The sequence below is a fragment of the Haematobia irritans genome, chromosome 4, assembly GCF_050003625.1.
Source record: "Haematobia irritans isolate KBUSLIRL chromosome 4, ASM5000362v1, whole genome shotgun sequence".
Lineage (NCBI taxonomy): Eukaryota > Metazoa > Arthropoda > Insecta > Diptera > Muscidae > Haematobia > Haematobia irritans.
In genome coordinates this window covers 189,416,797-189,436,295 of record NC_134400.1, presented here as the reverse complement: position 1 = coordinate 189,436,295, position 19,499 = coordinate 189,416,797, and the positions used below count along the sequence as shown (strand labels likewise).

The following is a 19,499-nucleotide window of genomic DNA, read 5'->3' as shown; positions in this document are numbered from 1 at the left end:
TTTTGACAAAATTTTCTATAGAGATAAAATTTTGACAAAAATTTCTATAGAAATAAAATTTTGACAACATTTTCTATATATATATATAATATTACATGTTAGCCTGATACCGAAACAGGCAATTGACGTCCAAATGCATTATATCTAATTATACAATTATTTTTCCACTTAGGTGAATTCTAACAAATTAGCTTTCTAAAAATAAATTTCGTGTTGTTGCATTACTATGTAACAAAACGAAATAAAAATAAGATTAAGGGACTTGTAAGTTATATGAAAAGATGATGTACAGTGGGAGAAAAGATGATTCAATTTGTAAGAGGAAATTTCCCAAATGTTTTCTCCATAAGGAGTTAGCATAAAGGGCCCAAAATTGAGTCATCTCTCCCAGCCAGATCTATACTAAAGGCTGTGGAAAGGTTCATTCGCCCGAACCGAAACATGTACAGTCCAGGCGTGTATAGATTTGTATCTGGCGTTTTCTTTTCAATGGCTCTATTAACCATGTTCCTTAATCTATATCTGTCCATAAAGCTCGAAAAATAATTGTATAATTAGATATATATATATATATATATAAAATTTTGACAAAATTTTCTTTTTCTATAAAAATAAAATTTTCACAAAATTTTCTATAGAAATAAAATTTTGACAAAATTTTCTATAGAAATAAAATTTTGACACAATTTTCTACAGAAATAGAATTTTGACAAAATGGCCTATAGAAATAAAATTTTGACACAATTTTCTTTATAAATAAAATTTTAACAAGATTTCCATAGAAATAACATTGTGGCAAAATTTCTCGTAGAAATAACATTGTGGCAAAATATTCCATAGAAATATAATTTTACAAAATTTTCCATAGAAATAAAATGTTGACAATATGGAGATAAAATTTTGACAAAATTTTCTATAGAGATAAAATTTTCTATAGACATAAAATTTTGACAAAATTTTCTATAGAAATAAAATTTTGACAAAAATTTCTATAGAAATAAAATTTAGACAGAATATTCTATAGATATAAAATTTTGACAACATTTTCTATAGAGATAAAATTTTGACAAAATTTTCCTTAGAGATAAAATTTTGACAAAATTTTCTATAGAGATAAAATTTTGACAAAATTTTCTATAGCGATAAAATTTTGACAAAAATTTCTATAGAAATAAAATTTAGACAGAATATTCTATAGATATAAAATTTTGACAACACTTTCTATAGAAACAAAATTTTGACAAAATTTTCTATAGAGATAAAATGTTGACAAAATTTTCGATAGAGATAAAATTTTGACAAAATTTTCTATATATATAAAATTTCGACAAATTTTTCTATAAAAATAAAATGTTGACAAAGTTTTATATAGAAATAAAATTTTGACAAAATTTTATATAGAAATAAAATTTTGACAAAATTTTCTATAGAAATAAAATTTTCCATGGAAAAAATTTTGGCAAAATTTTCCATAGAAATAAAATTTTGGCAAAATTTTCTATAAAAATAATACTTTGGCAAAATTTTCTATAAAAATAAAATCTTGAAAAAATTTTCTAAAGAAATAAAATTTTGACACAATTTTCTATAGAAATAAAACTTAGGCAAAATTTTTTATAGCAATAAAATTTTGACAAGATTTTCCATAAAAATTACATTGTGGCAAAATTTTTCATAGAAATAACATTGTGGCACAATTTTACATAGAAATAAAATGTTGGCAAAATTTTCCATAAAAATAAAATTGACACAATTTTCTATAGAAATAAAATTTTGACAAAATTTTCTTTTTCTATAAAAATAAAATTTTCACAAAATTTTCTATTGAAAATTGTGGCAAAATTTTCCATAGAAATAAAATTTTGACACAATTTTCTATAGAAATAGAATTTTGACAAAATGTTCTATAGAAGTAAAATGTTGACACAATTTTCTTTATAAAAAAAATTTAACAAGATTTTCCATTGAAAATTTCTCGTAGAAATAACATTGTGGGAAAATTTTCCAAAGAAACATAATTTTGACAAAATTTTCCATAGAAATAAAATTTGGACAAATTATCTATAGAAATAAAATTTTCTATAACCATAAAATTTTGACAAAATTTTCTAAAGAAATAAAATTTTGACAAAATTTTCTATAGAAATAAAATTTTGATAAAATTTTCTATAGAAATAAAATTGTGACAAAATTTTCTATAGAAATAAAATTTTCCATAGAAATAAAATTTTGGCAAAATTTTCTTTAAAAATAAAACTTAGGCAAAATTTACTATAGAAATAAAATTTTGACACAATTTTCTATAAAAATAAAACTTAGGCAAAATTTTCTATAGAAATAAAATTTCCCAAAAAATTACATTGTGGCAAAATTTTTCGTAGAAATAAAATTTTGGTAAAATTATAAAATTGTGGTAAAATAAAAATTTGGCAAAAAATTCCATGGAAATAAAATTGTGACAAAATTTTCTATAGAGATAATTTTTTTGACAAAATTTTCTATAGAAATAAAATTTTGACACAATTTTCTATAGAAATAGAATGTTGACTAAATGTTCTATAGAAATAAAATTTTGACACAATTTTCTTTATAAATAAAATGTTAACAAGATTTTCCATAGAAAATTTCTCGTAGAAATAACATTGTGGCAAAATTTTCCAAGGAAATATAATTTTGACAAAATTTTCCATAGAAATAATATTTTGACAAATTATCTATAGAAATAAAATTTTCTATAAAAATAAAATTTTGATTAATTTTCTATAGAAATAAAATTTTAATAAAATTTTCTATAGAAATAAAATGTTGACAAAATTTTCTATAGAAATAAAATTTTCCAAAGAGATAAAATTTTGACAATTTATCTATAAAAATAAAATTTTCTATAATAATAAAACTTTGACAAAATTTTCTATAGAAATAAAATTTTGAAAAAATTTTCCATAGAAATAAAATTTTGGCAAAATGTTCCATAGAAATAAAATTTTAACAAAATTTTCTATAGAGATAACATTTTGACAAAATTTTCTATAGAGATAACATTTTGACAACATTTTTTATAAAAATAAAATTTTGACACAAGTTTCTATAAAAATACAACTTAGGCAAAATTTTCTATAGAAATAAAATTTTGACAAGATTTTCCATAAAAATTACATTGTGGCAAAATTTTACATAGAAATAAAATTTTGGCAAAATTTTCCATAGAAATAAAATATTAACAAAATTTTCTATAGATATAATTTTTTTGACAAAATTTTCTATAGAAATAAAATTTTGACACAATTTTCTATAGAAATAGAATTTTGACAAAATTTTCTATAGAAATTAATCTGAGGCAAAATTTTCTTTATAAATAAAATTCTAACAAGATTTTCCAAAGAAATTTTCTCGTAGAAGTAACATTGCGGCCAAATTTTCCATAGAAATAAAATTGTGACAAATTATCTATAGAAATAAAATTTTCTATTAAAATAAAGTTTTGACAAAATTTTCTATGGAGATAAAATTTTGACAAAATTTTCTATGGAGATAAAATTTTGACAAAATTTTCTGTAGGGATAAAATTTTGACAAAATTTCATATACAGATAAAATTGTGACAAAATTTTCTATAGAGATAAAATTTTGACATCATTTTCTATAGAGATAAAATTTTGACAAAATTTTCTATAGGGATAAAATTTTGACAAAATTTTCTGTAGAGATAAAATTTTGACAAAAATGTTTATAGAGATAAAATTTTGACAAAATTGTCTATTGGAATAAAATGTTGACAAAATTTTTTATGCAACTAATTTTTTTCTATAGGAATAAAATTTTAACAAAATTGTCTATTGGTGTAAAATTTTGACAACATTGTCTACAGAATTTGAATATAAAAATGTGAACAAAATTTTCTATAAATTCAATAGGAAATATTTCTTTCGAATAAACCAACATATTTTTATTCTAACCACAAACATTTGATCAACAGCTTCAAAATAAGAATTGTTTTTATGTTGGTAGAATTTTGGTAAAAATTTCTTAAAATTTTTATAGATTATTTTTGGCACGAATGGCAACCGTGATCTAAAGTTCGATATACAACTTTGTTGGAAATTATGTTTGCGTGCCAATAACACCGTTTTGCAATGTAGCAGCATTAAAAAAATCGTCAAAAAACACATGGCAAAGAATTTCTAATTTGTAAACAGTCGATAATAGTGTCTTAAGAGCAACTCCTTATCCAAAGGGTCTATTCATTTGTTATGGGTATCGGAAGTTTTGGTAAAATTTCTTAGACTTAAAAGGTAGGAAGTATAGGTGAGATACAATATTAAATTAATTTAACTAATTTTTTTCTATAGGAATAAAATTTTAACAAAATTGTCTATTGGTATAAAATTTTGACAACATTGTCTACAGAATTTGAATATAAAAATGTGAACAAAATTTTCTATAAATTCAGTAGGAAATATTTCTTTCGAATAAACCAACATATTTTTATTCTAACCACAAACATTTGATCAACAGCTTCAAAATAAGAATTGTTTTTATGTTGGTAGAATTTTGGTAAAAAGTGTCTTAAAATTTTTATAGATTATTTTTGGCACGAATGGCAACCGTGATCTAAAGTTCGATATACAACTCTGTTGGAAATTATGTTTGCGTGCCAATAACACCGTTTTGCAATGTAGCAGCATTAAAAAAATCGTCAAAAAACACATGGCAAAGAATTTCTAATTTGTAAACAGTCGATAATAGTGTCTTAAAAGCAACTCCTTATCCAAAGGGTCTATTCATTTGTTATGGGTATCGGAAGTTTTGGTAAAATTTCTTAGACTTAAAAGGTAGGAAGTATAGGTGAGATACAATATTACATTTTTTCGCAATAAATAAAAGCAATATGCAGTGTAACTGTCTTTCCAACAATAAAAAACAAACAATATACAGTGCTTTTGTCCGATATTTGCTTCTTGATCAAGATGAACATATGCGTGTAATTACCACTAATTCCAAGTGAATATCAGTCCATGTCGAGTGACGCATAGTTGAAGTGGAACATTATTATTTTTTTTTTTTTATTACATCTTTTAAGATTTTTTATGAGCTCTTTTAATTATATACTATTGCTCTTACGCTTGTTTTTTAAAAACTACAATTTCCCATGTTTTATTACTTACAATGTTTACAAACGAAAACGAAACATTAAGGCCAATTTTATACAAATAACCATGTGCCCAATTGCACAAGTTCACATTTTGTATGTAATGAACAAAATCATTATGAAAAATCTCTTACTTATCATGTGGTTAATCTTCAGTGTTAAATTTTTATAAAGATTCCATACAGTTGAATTATAACTTTTAGTTTAAAGTTTTATAGTTGTATTAAAAATAAGGTCATTGTTACGAAAGCTAAAATGGTTATGAATAAGCCTTGATTCGGGCTGTATAGATCTCGAAAATGTTACAATTAAATGTTACATTTACAACTGTAAGATTTTCCAAATTATAAATCATTTGGAAAAGTTTAGAGGGTTTTGTGACCACGGTTGCCATTCGAGCCTCAAAAATCTACCAAAATGTGGAGAAAACTTTAACAAAAAACAACTAAACAAAAAAATCTAATTTTCCAAAATTTTATTACTTAGAAAATTTTGTCAAAATTTTATTTCTACAGAAAATTTTCTCAAAATTGTATTTCTATAGAAAAATTTCTCAAAATTTTATTCTATAGAAAATTTTGTAAAAATTTTTTTTCTATAGAATGCATTGTCAAAATTTTATTTTTATAGAAAAATTTCTCAAAATTTTAATTTTATAGAAAATTTTCTCAAATTTTTATTTCTATAGAAAAGTTTGTCAAAATTTTATTTCTATAGAAAATTTTGTCAAAATTTAATTTCTATAGAATGCGTTGTCAAAATTTTATTTTTATAGAAAAATTTCTCAAAATTTTATTTCTATAGAAAATTTTCTCAAAACTTTATTTCCATAAAAAAGTTTGTCAAAATTTTATTTCTATAGAAAATTTTGTCAAAATTTTATTTCTATACAAAAATTTCTTAATATTTTATTTCTAAAGAATGCGTTGTCAAAATTTTATTTTTATAGAAAAATTTCTCAAAATTTTATTTTTATAGAAAATTTCTCAAAATTTTATTTCTATAGAAAATTTTCTCAAAATTTTATTTTTGTAGAAAATTTTCTCAAAATTTTAATTTTAGAGAAAATTTTCTCAAAATTTCATTTCTATAGAAAAGTTTGTCTAAATTTTATTTCTGTAGAAAATTTTCTCAAAATTTTATATCTATAGAAAATTTTGTCAAAATTTTATTTCTATAGAAAATTATTTTTCAAAATTTTATTTCTATAGAATGCGTTGTCAAAATTTTATTTTTATAGAAAAATTTCTCAAAATTTTAATTTTATAGAATATTTTCCCAAAATTTCATTTCTATAGAAAAGTTTGTCTAAATTTTATTTCTAGAAAAAAAAATAGAAAATTTTCTCAAAATTTTATTTATATAGAAAATTTTGTCAAAATTTTATTTCTATAGAAAATTATTTTTCAAAATTTTATTTCTATAGAATGCGTTGTCAAAATTTTATTTTTATAGAAAAATTTCTCAAAATTTTATTTTTATAGAAAAATTTCTCAATATTTTATTTTTATAGAAAAATTTCTCAAAATTTTAATTTTATAGAAAATTTTCTCAAAATTTCATTTCTATAGAAAAGTTTGTCAAAATTTTATTTCTATAGAAAATGTTCTCAAAATTTTATTTCTATAGAAAATTTTGTCAAAATTTTATTTTTATAGAATGCGTTGTCAAAATTTTAGTTTTATAGAAAAATTTCTAAAAATTTTAATTTTATAGAAAATTTTCTCAAAATTTTATTTCTATAGAAAAGTTTGTCAAAATTTTATTTCTATAGAAAAGTTTGTCAAACTTTTATTTCTATAGAAAATTTTGTCAAAATTTTATTTCTATACAAAAAATTTTTATAGAAAATTCTCTCAAAATTTTATTTTTATAGAAAAATTTCTCAAAATTTTATTTCTATATAAAATTTTCTCAAAATTTTATTTTTGTAGAAAATTTTCTCAACATTTTAATTTTAGCGAAAATTTTCTCAAAATTTTATTTTTTTAGAAAATTCTCTCAAAATTTTATTTCTGTAGAAAATTTTCTCAAAATTTTATTTCTATAGAATGCGTTGTCAAAATTTTATTTTTATAGAAAATTTTGTCAAAATTTTAATTTTATAGAAAATTTACTCAAAATTTTATTTCTATAGAAAATTTTATCAAAATTTTATTTCTATAGTAAATTTTGGTAAAATTTTATTTCTATAGAAAATTTTTTCAACATTTTATTTCTGTAGAAAATTTTGTCAACATTCCATTTCTATAGAAAATTTTGTTAAAATTTTATAGAAAAGGATTTTCTTAGTAAGATTTTATTTCTGTAGAAATTTTTCTCAAAATTTTATTTCTATTGAAAATTTTCTCAAAATTTTATTTCTGTTGAAAATTTTCTCAAAATTTTATTTCTATTGAAAATTTTCTCAAAATTTTATTTCTATTGAAAATTTTCTCAAAATTTGTTCTTTCTATAGAAAATTTAGTCAAAATTTTATTTCTATGGAAATTTTTGTCAAAATTTTCTTTAGAAATAAAATTTTTTCAAAAATTTGTGAATTCTACCGATCTACCAAACAATAAAAATTCTACCATTCTTGGTGGAATTCTACCACCTGTGGCAACCGTGTTTGTGACCCATTAAAAGTGTATTTTCGCTCTCCTTTAAAATGTAGTTTTTTGATTAGCCAATAAGACAATAATTGGTTTATTTTGTGACATTTTTGAGATACATATAAAACTATGGTATATTTAGCACATATTTCATTTCAATCTTTTGAAGACAAATCAATCATTAGATGAAATTTCCCAGAATTTATATAAAGAACTAAGGGCGATGTTATCGGCATTTAAAATTTCTCCATTAATGGTAGATAGATTGATATTTTGTAGGCCGACATTACCGATTGTATAGTTTTTGGCCATACTCCCTTTACGAAGTTTCTATCAACTACAAGAAATATATACACTAAAAAAAAATAATGACCTAATATGAAATATTATACAACCTAAATTTTAGGACACAATTTTAAGAAAAAATTCGTAAAAAAAAAATTTAATTTTCAAAAACTTTACTTTAAAAATTTTCTCATTTAATTTAAGACACGAATTTTTTAAATTTGCGTCCTTCATCAACATCTTAAGGGAAAAGGGAAATGTACCTAAAAATAAAGAGAAGATTTTTGATTTAAATAAACAAACTGCATATAAGTTTTTATATTTCATGATCAATTTCGTCCCTTAATGTATATTTTTTGTTTTTCTTTTATACCCTCCACCATAGGATGGGGGTATATTAACTTTGTCATTCCATTTGTAATACATCGAAATATTGCTCTAAGACCCCATAAAGTATATATATATTCTGGGTCGTGGTGAAATTCTGAGTCGATCTGAGCATGTCCGTCCATCCGTCTGTTGAAATCACGCTAACTTCCGAACGAAACAAGCTATCGACTTGAAACTTGGCACCAGTAGTTGTTATTGATGTAGGTCGGATGGTATTGCAAATGGGCCATATCAGTCCACTTTTACGTATAGCCCCCATATAAACGGACCCCCAAATTTGGCTTGCAGACCCTCTAAGAGAAGCAAATTTCATACGATCCGGGTTGTGGTATCTTAAATCGTTTTCTAAATTGTAAGTTAGTCCATACGTGGTATATATTAGACAAAAAAGGTATGTGTAGGTAAGTCTACAAATAATTACGAATCGATATGGACTTTTTGCAAGATACGTAGAGAGCCAGAATTAAAATATGGGGGTCGGTTATATGGGGGATATATACAATTATGAACTTGATATGGACCAATTTTTGTGTGATTAGGGATCGATTTATCTGTGGGCTATATATAACTATAGACCAATGTCCACTTTTAGCTTGTATACATCGACCGTGTCGTAAAAAAAATAACAAAGTGTAAATTATCTCAAGACAACGTGAATGGGTTAAAATGCCGCAGCGTGTGATGGCTTTGCCGGTCGTTTGAAGGTCATAATTTTTGCCAAAGTTAGCAAATTTGAACAAATGATTCTAAAATTCGATGTTATTGGCGACATTTTTTGTTTTTGAACAATAAATTAAAAAATATATATCGCTTTTCTTTGTTGCATTTATATTTCTATCAGCCACCCTGCATTATCATATATCGTTGCTAACCTCTTAGTTTAGCCTACCGAAATCGATATCCCCCTACCTATTGAACATTTTGTAGATTCCATATAAATGTATTTTGTTTGTTTCTTTGATGATGTTCCACTGGTCATTCCTACTAATAAAAACAATGGCTAGCATTTGACCATATCAAGTCTGGTTTACAACAAACCTCTTTTTTTATAGCCAGAAAGCGACGCACTTTTAATTAACATTGCTGACGTGACTATAAACTACCAATGGAGGACGGACAGAGAAATAAATAATCGAATTCATTGGAGTATGGCAAATTTCAAATTAGTTCAAGTCCATCACGGCAAATATGAATTAGTTCAAGTTCATGTTAATAATTAAAATAACAATGTACACAAATCTTTTCAAATTGTAAGAAGGGCCATAAGGGGTGATCCAATTGTAATGCTTGATGCTAGTTGTGGAGAAAACAGAGTTTTTAGAGAATTGTTTCAAAAGGCTTTATAATGATGTTAAATATTCAGCCTAGTATACTTGTATGTAATGACTCATTAATGTGACGTCATTATCGATTGTTTACATATTGATCTATTGCCACACAAATAAGTTGATAATGATAACGAAAATTGTTGTTACCTACCGATTCTATAAAAAATTTTCTCAATATTTAATTTCTATGGAAAATTTTCTCAAGATTTTTTTTCTTTTTTTAATTTCTAACGAAAATTATATATATAAATAGAAAATTTTCTCAAAATGTTATTTCTATAGAAAATTTTCTCAAAATGTTATTTCTATAGAAAATTTTTTCAAAATGTTATTTCTATAGAAAATTTTCACAAAATTTTATTTCTATAGAAAACTTTTCTCAAAATGTTACTACTATAGAAAATTTTCTTAAAATTTTATTTCTATGGAATTTTTTTTTAAGTTTACCTCTGTATAAAATTTTGTCAAAATTTTATTTTCTCAAAATGTTATTTCACAATTTCGGGATTATTTGTTTGGCTTGAGGTCATGGACTAATGAAAAATGCTGGTGTTAATGTTTTTCATTAGTCATGAGCATTGTAAGGAGAAAGTCTATTAGTTTGTAAAATATAATATCTCGCTTAAGATGATCACCGATGGTGTATCGAAATATCCGAGAACAGCAATATTTCAATAAAAAGTAATGAAAAACATTAACACCAGCATTTTTCATTAGTCCATGACCTCAAGCCAAACAAATAATCCCAAAATTGTAAAATTCCAAAGGTCAACTAACAAAACTAAACAAAATGTTATTTCTATAGAAAATTTTCTCAAAATATTACTACTATAGAAACTTCTCTCAAAATTTTTGTTTCTATAGAAAACTTTTCTCAAAATGTTACTACTATGGGAAATTTTCTTAAAATTTTATTTCTGTGGAAATTTTTTTAAGTTTATTTTTGTATAAAATTTTGTCAAAAGTTTATTTCAAAATAAAATTTTGTCAAAATTCTATTTCTATAGAATATTTCCACAATTTAAATTTTAGAGAAAATTTTCACAAAATTTTAATTTTAGAGAAAATTTTCTCAAAATTTTATTTCTGTAGAAAATGTTCTCAAAATTTTATTTCTATAGAAAATTTTGTCAAAATTTTATTTCTATAGAAAATTTTGTCAAAATTTTATTTCTATAGAAAATTTTGTCAAAATTTTATTTCTATAGAAAATTTTGTCAAAATTTTATTTCTATAGAAAATTTTGTCAAAATTTTATTTCTATAGAAAATTTTCTCGAAATTTGATTTCTATAGAAAATATTCTCAAAATTTTATTTCTATAGAAAAATTTCTCAAAATTTTATTTCTATAGAAAAATTTCTCAAAATTTTATTTCTATAGAAAATTTTGTCAAAATTTTATTTCTATAGAAGATGTTATCAAAATTTTATTTCTATAAAAAATGTTCTCGAAATTTTATTTCTATAGAAAATATTCTCAAAATTTTATTTCTATAGAAAAATTTCTCAAAATTTTATTTCTATAGAAAATTTTCTCAAAATGTTATTTCTATAGAAAATTTTCACAAAATTTTATTTCTATAGAAAATTTTCTCAAAATGTTATTTCTATAGAAAACTTTTCTGTAAATGTTACTACTATAGAAAATTTTCTTAAAATGTTATTTCTATGGAATTTTTTTTTAAGTTTATTTCTGTATAAAATTTTGTCAAATGTTTATTTCTATATAAAATTTTGTCAAAATTTTATTTCTATAGAATAATTCCACAAAATTTTATATCTATAGGAAATTTTCTCAAATTTTTATTTCTATAGAAAATTTTCTCAAAATTTTAATTTTAGAGAAAATTTTCTCAAAATTTTAATTTTAGAAAAAATTTTCTCAAAATTTTATTTCTATAGAAAAATTTCTCAATATTTTGTTTCTATAGAATTTTTTTTTCAAAATTTTATTTATATAGAAAATTTTCTCGAAATTTTATTTCTATAGAAAATTTTCTCGAAATTTTATTTCTATAGAAAATTTTCTCAAAGTTTTATTTCTATAGAAAAATTTCTTAAAATTTTATTTCTATAGAAAAAATTTTCACAAATTAATTTCTAACGAAAATTTTGTCAAAAATTTTATTTCTATAGAAAAATTTCTCAAAATTTTATTTCTATAGAAAAATGTTCTCAAAATGTTATTTCTATAGAAAATTTTCTCAAATGTTAATTCTATAGAAAATTTTCACAAAATTTTATTTCTATAGAAAATTTTCACAAAATTTTATTTCTATATGAAATTTTCTCAAAATGTTATTTCTATAGAAAACTTTTCTCAAGATGTTACTACTATAGAACATTTTCTCAAAATTTAATTTCTATGGAAATTTTTTGTAAAGTTTATTTCTGTATAAAATTTTGTCAAAATTTTACTTCTCTAGAATATTTCCACAAAATTTTATATCTATAGAAAATTTTGTCAAAATTTTATATCTATAGAATGCGTTGCCAAAATTTGATTTTTAAAGAAAAAATTCTCAAAATTTTAATTTTATAGAAAATTTTCTCAAAATTTAATTTCTATGGAAATTTTTTTTAAAGTTTATTTCTGTATAAAATTTTTTCAAAATTTTATTTCTGTAGAAAATTTTGTCAAAATTTTATTCCTGTATAAAATTTTGTCAAAATTTTACTTCTGTAGAATATTTCCACAAAATTTTATATCTATGGAAAATTTTCTCAAAATTTTATTTCTATAGAAAATTTTCTCAAAATGTTATTGTTATAGAAAATTTTCTCAAAATTTTAATTGTAGAGAAAATTTTCTCAAAATTTTATTTCTATAGAAAATTTTGTCAAAATTTTATATCTATAGAATGCGTTGTCAAAATTTGATTTTTATAGAAAACTTTCTCAAATTTTTAATTTTATAGAAAATTTTCTCAAAAATTTATTTCTATAGAAAAGTTTGTCAAAATTTTATTTCTATAGAAAATTTTCTCAAAATTTTATTTCTATAGAAAAATTTCTCAATATTTTGTTTCTATAGAATTTTTATTTTCAAAATTTTATTTCTATAGAAAATTTTGTCAAAATTTTATTTCTATAGAAAATTTTGTCAAAATTTTATTTCTATAGAAAATTTTGTCAAAATTTTATTTCTATAGAAAATTATGTCAAAATGTTATTTCTATAAAAAATTTTTTAGTAAAATTTTATTTCTGTAGAAAATGTTATCAAAATTTTATTTCTATTGAAAATTTTCTCAAAATTTTATTTCTATAGAAAATTTAGTCAAAATTTTCTATGCAAATTTTTGTCAAAATTTTCTTTAGAAAAAAAAAATTTTCAAAAATTTGTGAATTCTACCGATCTACAAAACAGTAAAAATTCTACCATTTTTGGTGGAATTCTACCAACTGTGGCAACCATGTTTGTGACCCATTAAAAGTGTATTTTCGCTCTCCTTTAAAATGTAGTTTTTTGATTAGCCAATAAGACAATAATTGGTTTATTTTGTGACATTTTTGAGATACATATAAAACTACGGTATATTTAGCACATATTTCATTTCAATCTTTTGAAGACAAATCAATCATTAGATGAAATTTCCTAGAACTTATATAAATAACTAAGGGCGTTGTTATCGGCATTTAAAACGTCTCCATCAATGGTAGATAGATTGATATTTTGGTAGGCCGGCATTACCGATTGTAGAGTTTTTGGCCATACTCCCCTTATTTCTATAGAATATTTCCACAAAATTTTATATCTATAGAAAATGTTCTCAAATGTTATTTCTATAGAAAACTTTTCTCAAAATGTTACTACTATAGAAAATTTTCTCAAAATTTTATTTCTATGGAAACTGTTTTTAAAGTTTATTTCGGTATAAAATGTTGTCAAAATTTTATTTCTATAGAATATTTCCATAAAATTTTATATCTATAAAAAACTTCCTCAAAGTGTTATTTCTATAGAAAACTTTTCTCAAAATGTTACTACTATAGAAAATTTTCTCAAAATTTATTTCTATGGAATTTTTTTTTAAAAGTTTATTTCTGTATAAAATTTTGTCAAAATTTTATTTCTATAGAAAATTTTGTCAAAAATTTATTTCCATAGAAAATGTTCTCAAAATTTTATTACTATAGAAAATTTTCTCAAAATTTTATTTCTATAGAAAAATTTCTCAATATTTTGTTTCTATAGAATTTTTATTTTCAAAATTTTATTTCTATAGAAAATTTTGTCAAAATTTTATTTCTATAGAAAATTTTGTCAAAATTTTATTTCTATAGAAAATGTTCTCAAAATTTTATTTCTATAGAAAATTTTCTCAAAATGTTATTTCTTGAAAGATTTTCTCGAAATTTTATTTCTATACAAAATTTCCTCGAAATTTAATTTCTATAGAAATTTTTTTCAAAATTGTATTTCTATAGAAAATTGTCTCCAAATGTTAATTTCAAAAAAAAAACTTCTCAAAATAGTATTTCTATAGAAAAGTTTGTTAAAATTTTGTTTCTATAGAAAATTTTCTTTAAATTTTATTTCCATAGAAAATTTTCTTTAAATTTTATTTCTATAGAAAATTTCCTCAAAATTTTAGTTCTTTAGAAAATTTTCTCAAATTTTTATTTCTATAGAAAATTTTCTCAAAATTTTATTTTTTTAGAAAATTTTCTAAAAAAAAATTATCAAAATTTTATTTCCACAAATTTTCGTGATCACCTTCAAAAAATCTAATAATTACTTCCATATCCTGAAAAAAAATTGAAAAGTTTATATGTATATCTTATTTTACTCGTATCTCTATACTATGTGTCCCATAGAAGATTAATTCGTCATTACTCCTCAAAAAATTTGAAATTCCATCCAAATCAAGGAAAATCGAGATTGCTATAGAGAAAAAACCTTGTTGTGCTCATATCTCCTAAACTACGGATTTTATGCGAAAAAGATTATTATTTGTGATCACCCTTCACAATATCGAAAATTCCATTAAAATCCCAAAAAAATCTAAATTTTTATATGAAAAATTTATTTTGCCCATATCTCCTAGACTTTGTGATCCAGAGCTTAATTCATGATAATTCCCAAAAATATAAAAATCCATATGAAATATGAAATAAAATTATAATATTGTATATGTAAATATAGATAATTATAGTTGTGTAATTTTTTATTCATTATTTTATTAAGATATATATTTTTTGTAATTTTAGGATTTCCCTCGCATTTTTTTGAGCTCAAAAGTTTCAAAATGAAAGATATTACCATGGATCAGAATGAAATTGCACTCACTGAGGGCCTATTGAAAATTGCCAAAAGCGAATTACGTGAGGATAAAAGCACACGAAATCAATGTTTGGAACAAATGCGCAATTGGTTGGCCAAAAATGAGGATGTGCAAAATGTGCGCGATGATGATAATTTCCTCTTACGATTTCTTCGGGCCAAAAAATTCAGTGTACCCATGGCCCAACAGACGCTACTTAAATATTTAAATATTCGTCGATCATTCCCACATTTGAGTACTCAGTTGGATATCAACGATGCTAAACTAAATGATGTCATTACCAGTGGTTACATTTATGCTTCACCCAAGCGAGATAGTATGGGACGCCGTGTTCTTCTGATAAATGCTCAATGTTTCGATGCCAAGAAATACACATCTGCGGAACAGGCAAAAGCACACTTTTTGGCTTATGAATGTCTATTGGAAGATCCCCAAAATCAAATAACCGGCATAGTTCATGTTGGTGATTGTACAGGCACCTCCGCTGCCCATGTTACCATGTGGAATCCTACCGAATTTGGACGCATCTTCAAATGGGGTGAGCAATCGTTGCCCATGAGACACAAGGAGATACATTTGGTTAATGTTCCCTCCACTATAAAGTGGGCTATTGATTTTATTAAAAATCGCCTTAGCCCTAAAATTAGCAGTCGTGTCAATATCTATACCAGTTATAAGGATATGAATGTCGATCCCGAATGTTTGCCTTTGGAAATGGGTGGAAAAATCCCCCAAAAAGAAATGGTCGAATTATGGAAACAAGAACTGTTGGAGAAACGTGATACCATTGTGCGATTGGATGAAATGAGATTGATCAATGATCGTGGTATCCAACACAGAAGTTCACATAATGCTGAAAAGTCCAGTCAACAGCCGACATTTGTTTCACAAATAGAATCTATAGAAGGAAGTTTTCGTAAATTGGAATTTGACTAAGGTACTACGCAAGGAGATTCCAGCAATTAAGAACATTTTATTATTTACATTAAGGACCTTTTTAGTTTTATAGCTATTTTAGAAAACAAATCAAATGTTATTCTCCTTTTTCGTATTAAATTAGAAGAATTTCGATTTGAATTTTCTTTGCACCACATCACTTTTTAAGCATAAGTGAAGATCACATGATATTCCCATATTCATATAATACCATTACGAACATAGAACAATTTTTTGAAAAATAAATTGAGACAAATGTTAAAAATATAACCATTTATAGATTTTGTTTTTTTGTGTTTAAAAAATATTTCAAAAGAGGATGAGGAAGAATTTAGGACAGAATAATTCTACAGTCGATAGTACCGTATCACACAGGTTATATACGGAACTTTTAACGTTTCCGGATATTGTCGCGAACGATTGGAACGATTTGAAATGGGGTGTATTAGATTTTCGTGTTTGCAACTTTGTGTTAACACTACAGGGTGGCTGATATGTAACGCAATAAAATAAATCGCTATATTTTGTTCATGTATTTTGAATTTTATTGGCCAAAAAATGTCCGAAATAATATTAGTTTAAATTTGTTCGAATTTTTTTGCCTTTGGCACGAATTATGGTCTTCAAATGGCGGAAAGTGGCTCTGCGGTATTTATAACGGCGAAGCGCCGTTATAAATAGGTCTACACTTTGGTATTTGCATTTTTTGTAACTTCAATGGTTTTAGTTCAAGATCATATATCAATATGTGCTGCACCCTGTCAGCATTGCAAAATTCCATTTCATTCTCATCGCTAGCACAGACTCGTAAGTGCCACTACAACAATCGCCCACTGAGATGGGGGAAGTGTATCAAAAAGTACGCTTAAAATTGTAAAAGGTATATTGGTGAACAATTTTTCAAATGGAATAAATGGAATAAAATGATAGTTTTTCAGATATTTTTCCAATCAAAATTTTATTTATATAGAAAATTTTGTCAAAATTTTATTTCTATAGAAATTTTTTTTTTAATTTTATTTCTATAGAAAAATTTTTTTTCAAAATTTTATTTCTATAGAAAATTTGGTTAAAATTTTATTTCTATAGAAAATTTTTATCAAAATTTTATTTCTATAAAATATTTTTATCAAAATTTTATTTCTATAGAATTTTTCTTCCAAAATTTTATTTCAAAAAAAAATTTTGTCAGAAATATATTTCTATAAAAATTTTGCCAGAATTTTATTTCTATAAAAATTTTTTATCACAATTTTATTTCTATAGAATTTTTTTCCAAAATTTTATTTCTATAAAAATTTTTGTCAGTATTTTATTTCTATAGAAAATTTTGTCAAAATTTTATTTCTATAGAAAATTTTTATCAAAATTTTATTTCTATAGAAAAATTTGTCAAAATTTTATTTCTATAGAAAATTTTGTCAAAATTTTATTTCTATAGAAAATTTTGTGAAAATTGTATTTCTATAAAAAATTTTATCAACATTTTATTTCTATAGATTTTTTTCCAAAATTTTATTTCTATAGACATTTTTTCAAAATTTTATTTATATAGAAAATTTTGTAAAAATTTTTTCCAAAATTTTATTTCTATACAACATTTTCTCAAAATTTTATTTCTATAGAACATTTTATCAAAATTTTATTTCCACAGAAAATTTTGTCAACATTTTATTTCTATAGAAAATTTTGTTAAAATTTTATTTCCATAGAAAATTTTTATCAATATTTTATTTCTATTGAAATTTTTTTCCAAATTTTATTTCTATAGGAAATTTTGGTAAAATTTTAATTCTATAGAAAATGTTGCCAAAATTTTATTTCTATAGAAAATTTTGTCAAAATTTTATTTCTATAGAAATTTTGTCAAAATTTTATTTCTATAGAATTTTTTTTCCAAAATTTCCAAAATTTTATTTCTATAGAAAATTTTTTTATTTCTATAGAAAATTTTGTCAAAATTTTATTTCTATAGAAAATTTTGTCACAATTTTATTTCAATAAAAAATTTTATCAACATTTTATTTCTATAGAACATTTTGTCAACATTTTATTTCTGTAAAAAATTATTTCAAAATTTTATTTCTATAGAATAATAATTTCTATAGAACATTTTGTCAAAATTTTATTTCTATAGAAAATTTGGTAAAAATTTTATTTCTATAGAAAATTTTTATCAAAATTTTATTTCTATAGAAATTTTTGCCAGAATTTTATTTCTCTAAAATTTTTTATCAAAATTTTATTTCTATAGAAAATTTTGTAAAAATTTTATTTCTATAAAGAATTTTTATCAAAATTTTATTTCTATAGAAAATTTTGTCAGATTTTTTTTCTATAGAAAATTTTTTCAAAATTTTATTTCTATAGAATAATAATTTCTATAGAACATTTTGTCAAAATTTTATTTCTATAGAAAATTTTGTAAAAAATTTATTTCTATATAAAATTTTGTCAGAATTTTATTTCTATAGAAAATGTTTTCAAAATTTTATTTCTATAGAAAATTTTGTCAAAATTTTATTTCTATTGAACATTTTTTCCAAAATTTTATTTCTATACAACATTTTGTCAAAATTTTATTTCTGTAGAAAATTTTGTCAAAATTATATTTCTATAGAAAATTTTGTTAAAATTTTATTTCTATAGAAAATTTTTATCAAAATTTTATTTCTATAGAATTTTTCCTCCAAAATTTTATTTCTGTAAAAATTGTGTCAGAATTTTATTTCTATAAAAATTTTTTATCACAATTTTATTTCTATAGAATTTTTTTCTCCAAAATGTTATTTCTATAGAAAATTTTGTCACTTTTATTTCTATAGAAAATTTTGTCAAAATTTTATTTCTATAGAAAATTTTGTCAAAATTTTATTTCTATAGAAAATTATTTCAAAATTTTATTTCTGTAGAAAATTTTGTCAGAATTTTATTTCTGTAAACAATTTTGTCAACATTTTATTTCTGTAGAAAATTTTGTCAAAAGTTTATTTCTATAGAAAATTTTGTCAAAATTTTATTTCTATAGAAAATTTTGTTAAAATTTTATTTCTGTAGAAAATTTTGCCAGAATTTTATTTCTATAAAAATTGTTTATCAAAATTTAATTTTTTATCACAATTTTATTTTTTTTGCCCAAAATTTTATTTCTATAGAAAATTTTGTCAGAATTTTATTTCTATAGAAAATATTGTCAAAATTTTATTTCTGTAGAAAATTTTGTTAAAATTGTATGCGTATAGAAAATTTTGTTAAAATTGTATTTCTATAGAAAATTTTGTTAAAATTTTATTTTATAGAAAATTTTATCAAAATTTTATTTCCATAGAAAATTTTGTCAACATTTTATTTATATTCTATATTTATTTTCCATCATCAGCAAATGTGTTTGAAGCACACACATTTGCTGATGATCAACCCTTCCATCAACGCAAGGATTAACGCATGATATGTAACCACGGATGCCACAGTTAGAATTCTACCAAAAATGGTAGATTTTTTATTGTTAGGTAGATTGGTAGAATCCTTGA

General features: G+C 22.3%; 1 protein-coding gene across 2 annotated transcripts in view; it reads left to right on the top strand.

Moving 5' to 3' along the window:
* Nucleotides 1-16,239, top strand: part of Cralbp (Cellular retinaldehyde binding protein) — a 41,032-nt gene extending 24,793 nt beyond the window's left edge. For both annotated transcript variants that reach the window (XM_075306492.1, XM_075306493.1), the window contains exon 2: nucleotides 14,960-16,239. In XM_075306492.1, the coding sequence (XP_075162607.1) occupies nucleotides 14,998-15,969 (972 nt within the window). In that variant the 5' untranslated portion in view covers nucleotides 14,960-14,997 and the 3' untranslated portion in view covers nucleotides 15,970-16,239. The remainder of the gene's footprint in view (nucleotides 1-14,959) is intronic.
* The last annotated feature ends 3,260 nt before the right edge of the window (nucleotides 16,240-19,499 follow it).